The sequence below is a fragment of the Benincasa hispida genome, chromosome 8 (genome assembly GCF_027475165.1).
Source record: "Benincasa hispida cultivar pf3 chromosome 8, pf3_genome.v1.1, whole genome shotgun sequence".
In the NCBI taxonomy this organism is placed as follows: domain Eukaryota; kingdom Viridiplantae; phylum Streptophyta; class Magnoliopsida; order Cucurbitales; family Cucurbitaceae; genus Benincasa; species Benincasa hispida.
The window spans coordinates 52,426,336-52,445,561 of NC_143485.1; the positions used below are offsets into that span (position 1 = coordinate 52,426,336).

General features: G+C 34.2%; 1 protein-coding gene across 5 annotated transcripts; it reads left to right on the plus strand.

Annotated features, from left to right (window-relative positions):
- The first annotated feature begins 1,385 nt into the window (after window positions 1–1,385).
- LOC120082587 ((3S,6E)-nerolidol synthase 1) lies at window positions 1,386–11,604 on the plus strand. Of its 5 annotated transcripts, XM_090316658.1 has the most exons (10): window positions 1,386–1,537; window positions 2,578–5,427; window positions 5,541–5,594; window positions 6,316–6,437; window positions 8,457–8,688; window positions 9,419–9,809; window positions 9,892–10,110; window positions 10,557–10,695; window positions 10,910–11,158; window positions 11,251–11,604. In XM_090316658.1, exons 5-10 carry the CDS (start codon window positions 8,466–8,468, stop codon window positions 11,542–11,544), a joined length of 1,515 nt encoding a protein of 504 aa, XP_090172784.1. In that variant the 5' UTR covers window positions 1,386–1,537; window positions 2,578–5,427; window positions 5,541–5,594; window positions 6,316–6,437; window positions 8,457–8,465; the 3' UTR covers window positions 11,545–11,604. The 5 variants fall into 5 exon arrangements, with proteins under 5 accessions (XP_090172784.1, XP_090172783.1, XP_090172786.1 ...); XM_090316657.1 differs by lacking the exons at window positions 1,386–1,537; window positions 6,316–6,437; XM_090316660.1 differs by lacking the exons at window positions 1,386–1,537; window positions 6,316–6,437 and having other exon boundaries at window positions 8,530–8,688.
- The last annotated feature ends 7,622 nt before the right edge of the window (window positions 11,605–19,226 follow it).

Here is a 19,226-nt window from a genome sequence, read left to right on the forward strand (position 1 = left end):
CAGCTTTTTCTTCTTTTCTCTGTCTTCTAAAATCCTGACTACCTTAATCTGGAGCTTTTCCCCATTAATGTTCATTATGATTTCCCCCTTGTGCACATCAATTTGAGCGCGACCAGTCGAGAGGAATGGTCGTCCCAATATGATGGGCGCATCTTCGTCTACTTTATAATCCAAAATGATGAAGTCTGCCGGCAAGATGAATTTATCAATTGAGGTTACGACATCTTTCAACTCTCTCTCGAGATGTATTTGGGATCTGTCCCCAAGTAGGAGAGTCTTTGTCGTGGGTATGAGTGTGCCAATATTCAATCATTTGAAGATTGATAGCGACATTATGTTTATACTCGCCCCAAGATCGCATAGTGCTTGGCCACTGTAAACCCCTCCAATGGAGCATGGTATCGTGAAGATTCCTGCGTCACACATTTTTCGTGGGATCATCGCATTTTGCGTTACTGCCACTGTCACGATCTTTTCTTCATCATTCTGCTTCTTTTTCAATCCTTGTGGAGATGGTGTTAGCTGGACTTTTTCAATCTCATGACCTAGAGGCTTGAGGATGGACGCAACTTCTCATTTCATTTGCTAGGGCTCTTCTGAATTACAAGTCAACGGTCCTCGGTTTTTACTGCATTCAAGTTGGTCGTAATGGGTTCCTCCTCTACTTCCGTAGTCATTTTCTCGCTTAGCAAGGAGACTGCTAAGCATTTTTCTTTCCCCGTAGACCCAGCGTTGTGAGGGAGCTCAGTTGAGCTCGGCAAAGCTCCTTACGGTCTATTTTTAAGTTCGCCCGCAATCTGTCTTAGCTGAATTTCGAGATTTCGGATGGACGTTTCTGAATTCTGAAGCACTGATTCATTTTTCTCAATGTACTGCTTTAGCAAGCTTTCCAAGGACGAAGATTGCAGTGTCTGCGAACTACTGGTTTGGTTATATGTTGGACCGTTGGTTCGCAACAAAAATCCGGGTGGCACTTCTTTTTGCGCCACTGGTTGAAAGCTTTGTTGTTGATTTTTCCATGCGAAATTAGGATAGTTTCTCTACCCGGAGTTTTACTATTGAAATAAGGATTATTCTTTATGAAGCATACTGACTGCGGATTTCCTGTGCATTCTTCCATTGGATGCACATCTCCGTAGATGACACAACTTTCGGTCATTTGAGCAATTGTGTTGACCTACCCTTTGTTTGCTCCCATGCTGTTAATTGCGATGCCTTGTATCAAACTCATCATCATAGTCATTTGGTTATGAAGGGATGCGATGGCCCCGTTGTTTGCGTCATTGTTTTCAATTCTTAATCTTTGATCGCTTTCTCGCCAGTCCTCGTGATTTTTGGAAATGCAATTAATTATATTTTTGGTCTCCTCATATGTTTTCTCGAGCAGACCACCAGCTGCTGCTGCACTTGCAGCGTTCTGCAAAGCAGGGTTCAATCCTTGATAAAAGATCTCTATTTGCAAGTAGTCTGGTAATCCGTTGTGTGGACAGTCTCTTACCAGCCTCTTAAACCTTGCCCAGGCATCGCTGAGCGATTTGTCAGTTTCTTGTTCAAAATTCGTTATTAATTTCCTTCTCCTTGCATTCTCGGTCGATGGGAAATATTTCTTCATGAACTTTTCCACGACTTGTTCCCACGAGGTTTTCTCTCTCCGCTTCAAGAGAATATGCCCATTTTCTTGCTTGATCGCATAAGGAAAATGGGAACAAAGTGAGTCGGACTCCCTCAGTGGAGATATTCGGGAACATAAAAGTGTTGCATATTTCTATGAAGCTTCGGAGGTGGGCGTGCGGGTCTTCACCACGCCTCCCTCCAAACTGCCCAGCAGTCTGGATCATCTGCAGCATTACCAGTTTCATTTCAAACCTCGATCCGTCTAATTCTGGCCTCATGATTCCTGGAGAGAATTCGTAGAGGTTGGGCAACGCATAGTCTCAAATGGGTCTATTGCAGTCATTCGCCAGAAGGATGGGGTTGGCCATTATATTGTTTTCATTTGCGACCCTTTCTTCTGGTTGTTCCGCCATTCTTGAGGTTCTGTCTTGTTGTTGGCGGTTGTCTTTTAATCGTCGTTGAAACGTCCTCCCAATCTCTGGGTCTTTATTAATTGTAAAAACTAGTCGCATATATCACAAATGTAATACATTAATGACAATAATCCCTATGTTTGACCTCGGATTACTCTAAGAAACTTGCATTGGAATTATACTTGGTTTCAGCAAGGAAACTTGTGACAATACATAGCATACTGTAAGCATTTCATTAATAACACATACATCTAGAAGTAGTATCGCATAAAGTGTAAATAAGCATAACACAACATCCACACTCCATCTCCATCTTTCCAAGTCATCAAGTTTATGGCAACATGAGCTTGTATGATTCACATTCATCATTGTCCATATCCATATATGCTTAGAGAATCAATTCATGAGTCTACATACCACTACTCAAAATTTTCACTATATCTCTTCAATCTTTATCTATCCTTATCTTATTAAAAAAAAAAAAAAAAAAAAACTTGTTGTTTTGTTTTAAATCATTTGACCCTCTATTTTTCTGTTTACAATGATTAAGGCACAGGATTGTGGAGATGTTTCAAGAAGAAGCAAATGATCTCACCCCATCACCGCAATCCATAGAAGATAGATCGCCGCAAGGATGGATGCGTCAATACACAATGCAGGCGACAATGCAAAATTTTGGGGTGTACTCTTCCTTATCTTTATTTCAAATTTTGCACTATCACATCGCATGTTAGTTTTAAAAGTCTTATCATCGCATCCTCTTTAATTACCGCAATCATTTGACATAGATAAATTTAGTAGTTTACCGCATTCTGTTCCTTGCCAAATATGATTTCAGTGATGAAAAATATGATTCTATTTCTTTCGTATATATTAGAGTCAACTTAATCTTAAGATAATCACCTCATAAAATATTTCTAGAAGTTAGGGGTTTGCTAGCTTTCTTTCAAACTCTCTTTACAACGCATTCTAGAACATCGCATGACTTATTTTAATTTTTTTGGCAATGAGGACATTGCTACATTTTAAATTTGGGGGTGGGGTATTTGTTTCCGACCTTGGTATTTCAGAAAAAAAAATTTGAGAATAATAACTCCACTGTCAACGCAATGGGAAACCCATGTTGATAAGAGTTAAGTTATGAAAGGCACTTACCCGTAGTTGGATGTCCACATGACATACGTGGGAGCAAGCCAAAACGAAAGTAAGTCACTAGGATCAACGCATAAATCAAAGACCGCGACTCTACTGCCAAATCGATATGAGTTTAGTCTGAGAAAGAGTGCATTGTTCGTAGTTGGATGTCCACATGACACCCGTGGGGGCAAGCCAAAACGAAGGCAAAGCACTCGAATCAGCGCAAGGTCAAAAAAAAAAAATAGCAATGAAGAAAATTTTTGTGCAAGGATAAAATCATATGACACCCCGGTAGAAAATTTTCTTTTTGAAATAAATCATGCGATATTCCGAAATTTAGTAAAGTTCGTTTGAAAGGTAAGCTTGCAGTCCCTATGTCTTAGAAATATTTTAGGAAGAGACTTGAATAAGACTTAAGGAAATTCTGGCATATAAGATTTGGATGAAGTATTCTTGAGAAATCTAGGAAAAGAACTTTGTGGTTGACTTGCTAAAGGAATCTTTAGCTTATGCTTGAGGACAAGCATTGTTTAAATTTGGGGGTGTGATAATAGGCAGAAATGCACGTTATCATAGTGCTAAGTTCTTAAACAATGTTGGATTGCGTTGATGAAATATGTTACTTTGTGTCCATTAAGCATCGGTTTCTGAATATTGTGGTTGCATGCGTCCAACGCATTAGAACAGTTGATATTTGTATTTTTTATGCAAAATATGCGTTAACACAATGCAAGATTGCGATCATAGGAAATCATTGGTCAAGCGCAACTTCACTGCAAGGCTTTACGTTAATCGTGTTCACAAACATTCGCCCAAGAAGGATCGCTGCAACTTGGTCAGCGCAACATGGTGGGCGCATCCGAGTGAAAGGATAATTAAGAGCGATGGGACAAAAAGCTGATGACAGTCGAATCCAAATTAAGTTGACAGCCGATAATGGTCACAAAGTACCTTAAGCTTTATTGGTGATAATTATCCGACGAATCAGTCAAGAATTAAAGTTGTCCCATCTATACAACTAGAAGAGAGAAGCCGCCTTTCACAATGGATGCTCTATAAATACCAAGGGAATTCTTCAGAGAAAGGGTTAACCAGTTTATTAGTTCACCGTTTAGTTCACGCTTTTGTTCATAGTTTCCTTTCAATTTTAGAGCGGAGCAAGAGAAGAGTGGTGTCACTAGAGGTCGCTCAAGGCAACTCGAGAGAGAACCTTGGGGCGTAAGAGTAGAGATGGGGTCGACTCTCGCGAGAGTGAGATTATATTTTGAGCACGAGCAAAAACAGTGTAAACGCCTCGCAGCAAGAGATTGCTACCAGGCTCTTTATTCTATACTTGCATTGTTATTATGTACTTCATCTTCATACTTATACAATAGAAATTCTATTTCTACATATGTTCACTCTCTTAATATACATGAGTAGCTAAACTAGTTGAATGGGTTGAGAAGAACAAAGCTAACATGACCTAGGAAGTTCTTTGCTTGCGATTGTCTTATTTTATGTTGTGCAAAATACCCTTTAGAGTTACTCGAGAGAGAGTCTAAAGAAAGAACCTAATGTCTCAAGAGAGTTAGGTTAGAATCTGGACTTAAGAGAGTAAGATTAGAACTGCATAAATAAGAGATAGGACTTAGAGATAAGCTCTGTTTGTCAACTTGCATCACATGCATCCTAGAGATGGGAATGATATTATGTGGTCGCATATTTGTGTGGATGTCATATTGTCATCGCATAAATAGAAATAGAGGTTTATGTGTAAACCCTGTAGACTTGTCGTATATATCGCGTGCGTTCTAGCCTTAGAAGCCGTGGTATTCGCACCAAGAGGTGGTTTACTATTGTATGCATGTTTCGTGATCGCATAGTATGAACGCATTCTATGGAGTGTTAACCGAAACCCTTCTCAACCCGTTCACTACATATTCATTGCATCTCCCATTTACAACTCTTTTCGAACTCCGCCGCATTTATTTACTTTTCATCAACGCAAACATCAAACCTAACACTTTATTTATTTATTCGGTTACTGCAAAGTCTTTATAAAAATTACCAATGCAATCTGTTTTCACAAGTCCCTGTGTTCGACCCTGGACTTACTAGAAAACTTAGAAAAATTTACACTTGAATTCTGCTAGGGAAACTTGAGTGCATAACGCAATTCCATCCACGCGTATCATCCATATTTCCATTTCATAAAAACCAAGCATCACATTGCAAGAGCCAAAGTCTCAAGGAAATTCCTAAGTGTTAAACCTACAACAAGGTATGTGTTGAGTGAAAGTCTTTTAGAGGAAGGCTAAACGCAAGGCTTACTTAAGGGTTAGTCTCAAAAGGGAGACCAATGCTAGTAGCTAATATATGCTTTTGTGTCCACAGGATTGACACTGGTGTTAGAAGCATATCAACCCTTGAGGAGTAGTCCTAAAAGTTGTGAGTGATTAGATATTTACAATATTTTAAAGAAACCTTGTTTTAAGAAAGATTATTCTCATGTTAGCTAGTTTTATAAAGTAATTTCCAAGAAAACCATGAGTTATGTTTCAAACGCATGCCATGTATGAAAGTTTATTGAAAAACTATTTATGTGTGTTTAAATACACAAAGCATGCATTAGTATCTTTAAAGACATTTTTTTATGCGTTTTGCTTTACATGCTTTAAAGAGAAAGTCATAGTATGACTAGTATTACTTGAAGCTCAATATTGAGGGACATTTGAGAAGGTATCCGAGCAGCTCGATACTGAGGGACATTTGAAAAGGTATCTGAGTAGGAGTACTTAAGGTATGACAGTACATAGTTATAGACACGTGCACGTAGGTAGTGAAAGTTAGAGATTGAGCAAAAAGGTTCTCTCTTGACTAAGTTGAAGGTTGAGCAAAAGGGTTCTCTCTTGATTAAGTAGTCGACGTTGGAATTTAACCACAACAGGGTTATTCTCAACTAAGTAACAATTTAATGTTCTATGATGAAAACGGCTTACATGTTTTATGCTTGAAAAATGTTTATATTGCAGTACAAGGTTACTGTAGAGATTTATATTTCAGTATGATCTCTTTATTGAGACTTATGCATGAGAATCAGTTTTCTTTCTTAAGTCACTCACTGGGCTATCAAGCTCACTCCGTTTTCAAATTTTTTTCTTTCCCCCAGGTAGCAATCAAATCCTCATAAGATAACTCTGCATCTGCTCTGCCACTAAAAGATAAGAGTTATCGTAACCCATCAGCTAGTTGGTTACTATAAATGGTTGTACACATGTTATAGTGGCACATGTAAGAACTAAGTTTAGGTGTCAGGACTTATGCAACTTGTAAAGTAGTCTCTGTAAATGTCTTGTGTTTATTACTTAATGTTGTTTGGCCATAGAGGCAGCTACTATATTTGAGATTACATATTGGTATCAGATTACTTCCGCTAGAGTTATTAGGCAGTAAGTATCAGTAGAAGGGTTGATAACTGCTGTTGTCATGTCTCCTTCTAGACTAAGAGAGTAGTCTGGGAGGAGGTGTGAAATTTGATCCAGCAATCAATATCTTATTCCAAATAGGGTGGATTCATTAATTGGATTATAATATTAAAAAAAATAGTGTTCATACAGGCAAATTATTATATAGTACAAAAAACTGAACCAGATAGCACTGACATAACAACTCTGTACACCCAAACACAGACATATGAATTCAGACATAACAACTCTGCAAACCCGAACACAGACATATAAACTCAAACATAACAACTCTATACACCCAAACACAGACATGTCAATTCAGACATAACAATTCTACACACCCTAACATAGACATCAAAACTCCCCAAACATCAGAACTCCCCACATCCTATATCATCTCAGCGCCCTAAACAACCCCTAAAACTTATGGTAGTCTCAACCAACAACCTCATAACACGTATAGTACCAACAAAATTCAATGTGTAGTAGATAATATTTTTTTTCTTTTTGCACTTAGTTTTTTAAAAAAATGCTACCACCACTACCACTTGATATAAAAACTTTAGTTTATTCTAATAGTAGAAGTACACAATGGTTTTATGGAAATATTGAGAAAATTTACAAAAATCGATAGAAATCAATTTAAATTGTTATAGTTAGTTAATGAAACTTTGATTGTGACAGGATTAGACTATAATTGACAATTTTCAATTATTATTTCTATAAGTAAGATAACATTTATATGCATATTATAAAATTATCTTAAAAAATAGTTGCATATTGTAAAATATGTGTAAATGTTGATGTGAGAACAAAAATTTTAAAAAGAAATAGAAAAATTATTACAAAATAATTGCATATAAAATAATTGTAATTTGTTTATTATAAAATGATGTAGATACAAAAACTAAAAAAAACTATAGCATTAAACTTACATAACATAGTAAAGATATAAAAATCATAACATTAAATATAGAGGGATACAAAAAATATAACATAAAAGATGTCACAACATAAAGAAGAAAAAAAGACTTTACTAATATAGGGTTTGAGAGAAAATGAGAGAAATATTAGAGAATTCACATCAATTCAAATTTGAGATGAAATAATGGAATAATTCAATAAAAAAAAGTTTGACTAAAGTTAAAAATAAATATATGATTTCTTTGAAAATCTAACTTTTTTATGATAAAAGAGGGGAAAAAAAAACTTTCATTGAGCTAGCAGAGCTAATTGCTAAAAAAATAACAAAAATTTCGTGATATTTCGAAAAATTGGAGACCCTCTTTACCGAAATTTCGAGGCTATGAAATTCGAAACTTCGACCAAAAATTTTCACTATGAAAGTATTATCAATTGGCAATAATCAAGGCTCCTTTGAAAAAAAAAATACATAATAATAATATTAAATTAGAAGTCTACGGGCCACATATACTTTATCATGAACGACAATAATTGAATTCGTAATGTGCTCTCTTTTTTTTCAGTCTATATAAGGGGAGAAAGAGGGTGGACGATCCATCTCATATCGAATCAAAGATATTTCAAACTTTGCATATTTCTTCTTCTTGAAACCCAAATATCACCAAATTCTTTGCTTCAGTTCTTCTTTCTATCCAAATATCAATGGCCGAAACAAAGTTCTCAATTAAACTTCACAGCAATAATGATCAATGTCTCAGTTCTTCTTTCTTCCAATTACTCTCTGATAATTCTCATGTACTAATAATTTACTTCTTCACTCTTATTATTATTATTATTATTATTATTATTACTACTTTTCTTCTTCTCGTTGAGCTTGCCATTAAAATCAGAAAAAACATGGCTTCTTGGGTTTTTGCAGAAGGATTTAATGAGCTGCACTCTGGATGATTCTTTGAAAACTTTGAATTTGATTGATGCTGTCCATCGTCTAGGTCTCGACTACCGTTTCAAAACCGAGATTGATGTCATTTTACAACACCAATATGCAATTTTTATCGATCTCGACGGTGATCATATGAATGACAACAACCTTCATGAGGTTGCACTTCGCTTTCGACTTCTAAGACAACAAGGTTATTACGTGTCTTCAGGTGAAGTAAGACTTTATTTGGTAACTATTTACGATATCTTTTTCAAAATTAGCTTACAGACATTATTTCATACCTACAAGTTTTCTATGTTCTTTTTTAATCTATTTTTTTCTAATATTTTTAAAAAATCAAGTAAAATTAAAAAAAAAAAAAAAGTCTTCAAAAGCTTGTTTATTTTTTATAGATTTCGATAATGAATTTAAGTGTTTCTTTAACAAAACACGGATGAAAAATTATAATTAAAAAATTGAGATGAAAGAAGCATAAATTTCAAAAACAAAATAGTCGTTACTCATATAAAAAATTATTTATATCTTTTAAAATTTTACACTCTAACCCTATCAACTTAAAGCTCATATATGATTAAAATGTTATAAATTATTTAGTAGATTTTCAAAAATAGAGAAATAAAGAAAACTATTTACACAAAATAGGAAAATTTTAAAATTCTTTAATAAAGGCTGATAGAAGCTGATAGAAGTCTATCAATATCTGTCAGTGATAGAAACTAATGGAATAGAAGTCTATCAGTGATATACACTTATAGAAATCTATTAGTATCTATGAATGATGTTTTTTTTTTTTTTTTTGGTTATTTTCATAAGTAGTTTGACATTTTGGTAAAAAAATTTCAATTATTTATTTATATTCTTATGAGGCTTGATGTATTTTTAAATTCATAATGTTTTAAGAATTTTTCTTAAGCTAATAATTATGTTGTTTTAAACAGATGTGTTCAACGTTTTCATGGAGGAGGAGGGACATTTCAAGCAGAATCTTGAGCAAGACATCAAAGGGTTAATGAGTTTATATGAAGCTTCACATTTATGCTTACCAGGAGAAGAAGATATACTCGACGAAGCAAAAAAATTTAGCTCCAAAATCTTAAAAGAATACATCACAAACAATAGTATTGATAGCAAAGAGGCTAATAATGTTTCAAGAACTTTGGCAAATCCATATCATACAAGCTTCTCAAAATTCATGGTCAAAGATTATTTTGGAATAGGAGATTTAGATGCCACAAATAATGGATGGGCCAATGCTTTTCAACAACTGGCCAAAATGGATTTCAACATCGCCCAAAATATGCACCAACAAGAACTTTTCCAATTCAAACGGTAAGTTTTTGACAAAATTTATGGGATGAAAAATATCTACGGAACAACATTAACGTTAAAATTTTGTCAATGTTCCTTTTAGATGGTGGAAAGAGACGGGTCTAGGTAAAACATTGCCATTTGCAAGGGACCAACCACTTAAATGGTACATTTGTTCGTTGGTTTGCCTCATAGATCCATGTTTTTCCGATGAAAGGATTCAACTTTCAAAAGCCGTCTCCTTTATCTATCTTATCGACGACATGTTCGATGTTTATGGCTCGCTCGGCCAGCTTACATTGTTCACAGAAGTAGTTAAAAGGTATGAACTAAGGGATCGTTTGGCCTACCAATTTTTTAAGTTGGTTTAAATCTATTTTTACTTTTCACATTTATTGAGATATCTTATTTTACAACTTTACATCTTAAGTACAAACTTACTAGCACCAAAATGTTTACTGCACCCAGTGGATCAAACAACTCTTAAGATCTATTTGGATGGACTAAAAAGAGTTATTTTCATTTAAACATTTTTTTATAAAAATTGTTTAAATAAAAACACTCATGTATGTGAGGTTACACATTTTAAAAAAAAAATTACGTACAAGTTTGTTTGATTTGCAATATACTCAAAGTGTTTTTATCAATGTCAAATTACTCATTTTCAAAAATAAACAGTGAAAAAAATTTAAACCTAACCCACTCTGAAACTGAAATTTAAATTCCAACATAATTGAAAACTTATATTGAGAAGGTTTGTTAATGCAGATGGGATGTTACAATGGCCGAAGCACTACCAGAGTGTATGAAGATCTGTTTCAAATCACTTTACCAAATCACTAATGAAATTAGTAGTAAAATCTATAAGAAGCACGCTTGGAATCCTATCGACTCTTTACAAAAATCGGTAATTTTAAGTTACAGTAACTTTACCTATTAATTTGCATATTCTTAATATTTTTCTCAGGACTTAAAAATGAGAACAAACATTCATTTAAAAAAAAAATCGTTATAGAACAGAACCAAATTAAATGGAAATGGGAATAGGATTATAGTGAATTTAATATTAATTTTCATATTCTAAACATAGACTGAGTATATATATGTTTATTTAATTTTAGTGGGCAAAACTTTGCGACGCATTTCTAGTGGAAGCCAGATGGTTTGATTGTGGTGATTCCCCAAGTGCAGAAGAGTATTTAAGGAATGGAGTTGTGAGCAGTGGAGTTCATGTAGTTTTGGTTCATGTCTTCTTTTTGTTAGGCCAATCAATTACCAATCATACTGTTCATCTTTTAGATAATGACCCACTAATTATTTCTTCTGCTGCTACCATTTTGCGTCTTCAAGATGACTTGGGAACTGCCAAGGTTTGTCTTTCTACACTTAAATTAATTTAACATGTATTTTCTTTAATATCTTCCTTCAAAAAAATTTATTTAATTTACATTTTTCTTCACAGGACGAGAATCAAGAGGGATATGATGGATCATATGTGAACTACTACATGATAGATAATCAAGATGTTTGTATTGAAACCACTCAGAAGCACATTGCCAATTTGATTTCAAATGCATGGAAGAAGCTCAACAAAGAATGTTTGTCCTCCAATAATCCATTTCCTCCTGCCTTCATTCAAGCTTCTTTGAATATTGCAAGATTTGTGCCCATTTTATATGATTATGATCAAAATCAAAACCTTCCAATGCTTGAGAAGCTTGTCAAATCCATGTTGTATGAAACAGTGCAGATGTAATATTGATTTATGTTAAAACATAATAAATTTGTGATATTGATGTGTTGTTTTAGTGCAAAAGGGGATGCCAGTGTATATCAAATTACATTTTTTAAGTAGAGACTATTTGGTTAAGTGTCATAGATGTCATCTAAGATGTCTTTGTATTGGCGATTTCCTACCAAAAAGATGTTCTCCGGAAATATTGATTCAGCAAAATACTTCCTTATCGGGTTTCCTTCTGCAGTATTACTTGCAGATCTTGTTCCTTTTTTTTCTGTGTGCGATAGGAAGTTAGGATTCCTCGTCCATGTATCTACTGTGCATATTTAAAAGACATCTAGTACTTTGGCTAGGGTTGGCCAATTTTTGTTTTAAGAAGCAACGTTGTGCTTTACTGCTATGAGTGTTCAGTTGCAATTGTAGGAAGGAGGAAGAGATGTATTGCTAGCTTGGAGACGTATTCCGAGTTGCTTACTATTCATATATCATGATTCATCTAAGAAGAGTTTCTTAAGCTTAGGGGGAGCCTAAGCTATTCAAGCAAAGGGGACTTTGTTCCAAGAGGAAAAGATACAATTCTAGTAAGAAGGAGGCTCATGACTTGAGGGGAGCTTGAGTCTTGTAGAGAGGAACTTTCGGTCTTAGGGGGAAGCTAAGACATTCTTCACTAATACCATAACTTAGAGGGAGCCGGAGATGCAATGAAATGGATATCAAACCTGGGGGAGCTTAGGTGAATGGTTGAGTGATTGAGTTGTTCGGGAGTCACTGTAATTTATAACTATTACAAATAAGTACTACGTTGTAATTGCTTATCATTGATATTAGTGAAGTTATCTTGCCCATAAACACTACCTCTAGATGTAGGTGGTTTACCCCGAAGTGGGTTATCAATCTCTAGTGTTCTTTTACATGCTTTTTATTTCTGGTAATGGTTATGTGGAATGTTGTGACTGAAGGAACTCAATTTTAAAAGAAATCCTTGAGCGGAAGCGAATCGTCAAATTCCATTTTTATTGGAAAAACAAATTTATAGCAAACATACAAGATATACATTTTTAAATAAATTACAGCATGCTTTTTAAAGGAAAAAGAGTTCAAAAGATTATACCTTTGATGAACATTTCTTCGTGTAAAACCCTCGAACCGTCACGAACCTCGAACCCAGTAACCTTGAAAACTTTATTCAAGAACTTCACGAACCAAAAGGAGATATAACCACTAGGAACCTTCGGTATACTCAGGGTGATAGTCCAGAAGTTGTGGGCTCTAACTATTTTGAGTTTGAAGAGGAAGAAGATTGAAGAAGATAGAACTCTTCTATCGTTTAGTAAACTTCAATTGTATAGCTCTCAAAATGTGTGTCTGTATCGTATGTGTAGAAGAAAAAAAAATAATTCTTTTACTGCATTTTCCATAAAAACTACTCAACCTCCCACCAAAGTGAGAAAAGAGAAATAATTATTTAATTAATGAAATTAATATAAATAAATATGATAACCAACTTATCATATCTTATTTATATTAAACTATATGTTATATCAAATATAGCACATAATCTATAGTTTTAATATTGTATCATATACAATATAAACTATAGGTCCTCTTCTCTATTTTTATGGCATTTAATATAAATCATATTTATGTAAAATTTTAATAACTATTTGAATCTCATTCAAGTATTCATTTCCTCCAATCAAATAATGATGTATCAAATATATTATGACAATTATATTATATATAATTTAATTAATTTAATTATATCATATATAATTAAATTTCCTCTTATTAACTTGAATAATTCAAATTAACCCAAAAACTGATTCTCAACTAAATCCTTTTGAGCTACCAAGGGGACCTTATGGATCTATAGCTTGAGCTCCAACGGTACGTGAATAGTTAATTCAACTCTTTAATTACATTATCCACCATCCGTTAACTGTCGGATACTCCATTAAAGACTGACAACTGCACTCTTCGCACTATAGATATGTATCTATGTCCATTGGATATAATCAATCAACAGTACGATGACCCTTCACAAATTGCTCGTAAGTACAACTGGGCCAAATTACTGTTTTGCCCCTATAGTTACATCTAAATCCTTAAGTACCACTGATCCCTCTAATGAACAATAAATCATAGTCCTACCTATGACCAAACCCCTCTCGGGCTAGGAAAGGGTGTGGCGCTATTGTTCAAGACCTGGAATCAACCCTCAAGGGAACAACTTATCTACTTATACCTGCTTCAGGAAAGGAGTGAATGTCATCTTGTGTATTTGTGCTCCTAGCTCCCCAATCAAACAAATCCCCGAAATGGTAGGCTTGTTGAGTCGACAATCTGACCATTCTCATCCATACAAATCAAAGGACTACTCTCATAGGTAGGAGTTCACAACTCACTCAGGATTAATGTCATGTTACCTATGGTCATCTTGGTGAAATGAAAGTCTCTATTATGAATGGTGTTATATAATGAGAATAAACATTTTGTGGTCTGGTCTTATATAAACTCCTTTGTATAGAATATCCCCGCTCGCATGTCTAATACATGAAGGATCAAGATCAGATCATTTGTAGCACTCTACAATAATTGTAACACCTACAAAGCGGGTCATACTCGTAGTGTCACTAGGATAAGGTACCCAACCTTATCCATATACTATAGACCATTTAGGTTATCACTTAAACATGATCCACCTGTATGTCTCCACATACATGTTTAAGTTAAAATGATAACCTTGGATGTTATTTCATTGATTTGTGGTTAATGTAACTAAAATATCACAGATTTCATAGACAAAGTGAATAAAAATATCATATATTATTAATCACATACAAGTTTGTTCATATAAGGTTTATAATCTATAGGACCATACGAGATTTAGGGCATCAACCCCAATAGTAACATCATCTTTAACATTGTTAACGTGCAGTAGACACCTTCTTTGGTGTTGTAATCCTGTCACTTCTTGATGGAAGGAGTAAAAGAAGGAGAATCTACCACACGTCCACCTGCATCAGACGGATCTAACTATGCATACTGGAAAGCGAGGATGGCAAGCTTTCTAAAGTTTTTAGACAACAAATCCTAAAAGTCTGATCCATTGATAACACTGAAAATGTGCTATCTTGCTCCGCTTAATTTGAGATTGTTCTTGCATTTTTTGTCTTTATTTGATTATTTTGTAGCTTTTGAGCACATTAAGGGTAGAACTGGGCATTAGTGATGGAATAAAGCTAAATTGGGCCAAAATAGAGCTCAATTGCATCAATCGAGATGGAAAAGGCCAAAAGGATCATTTTGCCTTGCTTGCACGACGTCGCAGCTCTATGGCGCTATGCTCAGCAATGAAAAGTCAGAATGGCCATTACCCGTAAAAAGCACACAGCGTTGTGGCGCTTCTCAGAGCGTTGTGGCGTGTACCCTAGCATCATAACGCCATCACGATTTTCTAAATAAGAAGTTTTGGCCGCTTAGGGTTTTCATCTTTGATTTCATATGAATATCTTCTATATTCTCTCTATTTTTCTTTTGTTTTTTGATCCTTGATGTATCCAAACTTTACTTCGTCGAACTTCATGTCGATTATGGGCTTAAGTAACATAATCTAGCTTGGGTTTACATTTTTCTACCTATTCGTGAACTAGTGAGCATTTGAACTTGGATTTATTTGAAATTCTTAGACTCAATTATAATTTAATTTAATTTTATCATATTGTCGAACGTTTGGGAATTGTATGATATTGCTTTTAATTAACATTCAAATACTTGATTGTATGTTGATCTACAAGAAGCAATAGATTAGATTAGCTTGAGAATCCATAACAATAAGCATTGTTCCAATCAACCTAGGATTGAGTCGAACGAATATTTAATCATGGCTCATCCTGTTAGATATTAAGCTTAAATTCGCCTTAGAATTTAATGCTATTAGACCAATTGGATTTGTATGTTTTTCATCTGATTCGACTTGGGCTAATTAGATAATTAGGACGATTAATTAGCTTTTCTAATTAATTTGATACTTAAATTCAGGTTATGGGAATTTGATGAGCTAGTAAATTGAAAAGGAAAGTTCCATAATAACACAAGCTAGGCATTTTTCATAGATTACATCAACTTACATTTTGTTAGTTTACTTTTATTCAATTTAAATTTATTTTCAACAAAACAATTTCAAATCCTCCATCTGTTACGCTAGGGCTGTAAACTGTTTGATTGAGAAATTCAATGGTTTCCTGTTTTCAACCCATGTTATCGCTACTACATTTTTGTGGATACGATTAAATTATGAGATTGGATAATGAATTTCGTCTTCCAAATTGGCGTCGTCTCCAGGGAGCCATAGAATTTCTCTTTTAGAGGATTTACAGTTCTTTGTTCATTCTTAAATTGTTCTTTCTTTGTATGACTCAATCCTTCTAGGATCAAAATTCTTTATTATATTTTTAGAGCTTGGCAGGGAGGACAGGTGACGAAGGAAAGAAGCCAGAGAACAAAGAGCTTTGGAAGAACAGATCCGTGTAGAAGGCACTAAAGAAGAGACGATAGTGCAACCTAAAGAACCCACACTGAGGGACCTCTCAGCCCCAAACCTGACTCAATAACCTCTATCCATTACTTATCCTGAGATCATAGGTAATTTTTAATTAAAACTAGTCTCATTCACTTACTTTCTACTTTTCATGGACGTGCAAATGAGGATCCACACAAACATCTAAAGGAATTTATTGCGTTTGATCGTGTTTGTGCTTTTGAAGATGATTGATGATGAGAATGAATAATTATGGGAAATATGAATGATCTATCTCTTGGTGTGAAGATGATGTTATGCATCGGACAGATGATAGATTTATGTTCAAGTACACTTTGCCAATTGCATACAAGTTTTCTTAAGCTAGACACAAGTAGTCGAACGCAAGGAATCTAGAGTAGATTAACATAAGATGGTCTATTGATCTATTGTAGTGGTTTACTAATTAATGTTATGCATTGGTTATTTACACTAAACTACTTAGCATGCTTACAAAAGGAAGTAGGAGTTCAGATAAAGGGGAAGAGGGTACATGGATGAATGGATGCGTCAGAAGTAGGAGTTCAGATAAAGCGGAAGAGGGTACATGGATGAATAGATGCATCAGATGGTATGCGTTGATTTCTTAGTTATAACAATAAACGTATATGAGCACAGTGAAAACGAAATGGAGATGGTAAAGATACCTGCTGGAATCTAAGTGTATGCGTGTGATGTATTTAGAGTATATTTTTTAATTTATACTCAACATATCTTGATGTGAATGCCACATTTATCCTATCTCTAGGTTGCATGTGTTAGTCAAAATGAACAAAAAAAATGACATGAATAACTTTATCTCTAAAATTACTCAATGCCCTATCTTGATGAGTTTCGCGAATAACTACTCTCTCAAGTAACTAAGTACTTTTTACTTCAATCAACTGATAAGATGGATTCAAGCAACAAAACTTATGCAAATATCAAGCAAGTAAATTTCACACACACAAATAACTTAGTAAGTTAATTGATGGAGATGTGGAAATGGTTGAAATGGAGATTGAATTAAACAAATATGTTTTGATACATATAATCTTAGTTCAATCAAGTAAGACAATGAATGAAAATGTTAGGTAAGGGAAAGAAGTCAAGCTGCAGGGTTTAATCTCTTGTGCCCTTTGGCTTGTTTTTCTGCTTGTTGTTGACAACTAAGTAGAATTGATGAAGGAGATGTCTCTCTCGAGTTTTTCTCTAACAGCACCTTGTTACCAATAGTGAAAATGGCAATAATTCCACCTTTTTCTTTATTACAATCAGCAGAGATGAAGGATTTATAGATCTTCTAAGTGTCTAACTTTATGTAAGGTCTTTAAAAGACATATATTTTCAATGTTAATTTACTCAAAATTGTGTTGATTATTTGCTTTTAATGCTAATTTTATAGGTAGAACGGTCCCCGAGGAGTTTAAGAGTCACTCTAAGAAAATTGGGTCAAAAGGATAAAAAAATGACCTAGAAAATCAACAAATTGAATAGAATCAGAAAATTGCCAAAATTTCATCGAGCATTGAGTACCATCGAGTAAATGCCATCGAGTTTATTCCATCAAGCATCCAGTAAATGCCATCGAGCACCGAGTAAATACTATCAAGTAACGAGTATTACCATCCAGTTTCACCATCGAGTTTCAGCGTTATTGCTTAGAAGCACTAAGCAACGCTTGAAGACAGAACGCTCACTTCAATCGCAAAACAGGATAACGTTGCAATGCTCCCTACATCGTGACAATGCTCTAGATTTTGATGCGATTCATCCCACACGCTCGCCTTGCACAATCAAGCCTCAGCGTAACGTTGCAACGTTAGCCCAACGCTTCTTGGCTTTTCTATGATTTAGCATTGCAGTGCTAGTCTTGGTGATGCTGTGCCTGCTGGTATAAATTTTGATGATTCATTCTTCATCAGCAAGAGGGAAGAAAAACTTAAAATTTTAGAGAGAGACTTTGAATTTACAGAGCTATTCTTGTAAATTTTTTAGAGATTCAATCAAATTGTATTCAATCCTTGTAACAAATATGCAACTATCAATGGATTGCTTGAAGAATTTCATCATCCATGAGTAGGTAATCCTTTTTTCTAGGGAATTATGTAGATTTTCATTTTCTTGAGATTTTTCCTTGAAATTTCTTTCATGTAATTACTCTCTTTTTAATGTTCTTGCTGAAATTTAGAATAAATTTGATCAATTGACAACTCAAGATTAATCAATTTTTTAATGCAAAAATTATATATTTCTATAAAAAAAATTTGTAATTATGATTGCAAGAATTAGTAGTCTTCATAGAAAATGTGGTCTTCTTTTCCTCTTTTCTTTAAACCACCTATTAATTCAGAACAATCATGCAATCAATCTTGAATTTTCAGTTTTTTGATTTCAAGATTTGAAATAGTTAAGAAAACTCATGAGTTTAATGCAATTTAGGGATTAATTGTGAAATGTCTTTAGAAAGCAATTAATACCTAGATTAGGGTGCATTGTCAATTAATTAATTAGGGCATTAGGAATTTATTCTTAATAAACTATTGAATAATCTAATTGTATGATTTTTTGTTAAGTCAATAATAGAATTGCCTAGTTTACATAAAATCCTCAAGATTTCATTTTCAATTGAATTTTATCTCATAATCTCTCTTACTTCTCTCATTGATAAATTTCCTATATCAATTCTTGCCTTTTAACTTAGTTAGTTTCTAGTTCCTTAAAACAAACAACCCCCTCCACCCCATTTAATCTTTTTGCATTTTGGAATTCAAGTAGTCTATTTTAGACTAATTAATAAAGGAACTCTTGGGATCAACCTCTTACTCCACTATTACTACGTGTTAGGTCTAGTTGTAGTTAGAGTATTAGAAATTTCATTTGTTTTGGGTAAGAAAAAATTAACGACATCTATTTTAGCCAAAACAAATTGGTGTTGTTGTCGGGAACCATGCAATTGGCCTTTAAAATTCCTTGAATTTCTTTCTTTTAAAAAAAGAAATAAAAAAAACAAAACAACAAAAAAATAATTAGTTTGATTGAACTATCTTTTTGTGCATGACCCACTCCTCCCAGAGTATACTCTGTGATTTTATTGTAGATATCGACTGTGAGGAGAGGAGACTATGAAAGGAAAGAATAA

Excerpts from the sequence above, each read along its gene's own strand:
- LOC120082587 (XM_090316656.1), top strand. The coding sequence starts at position 8,240 with ATGGCCGAAACAAAGTTCTCAATTAAACTTCACAGCAATAATGATCAA. Across the intron at positions 8,689-9,418 it reads AGGTTATTACGTGTCTTCAG|ATGTGTTCAACGTTTTCATG; the intron begins GTGAAGTAAGAC and ends TGTTTTAAACAG. Across the intron at positions 10,111-10,556 it reads TTCACAGAAGTAGTTAAAAG|ATGGGATGTTACAATGGCCG; the intron begins GTATGAACTAAG and ends TTGTTAATGCAG.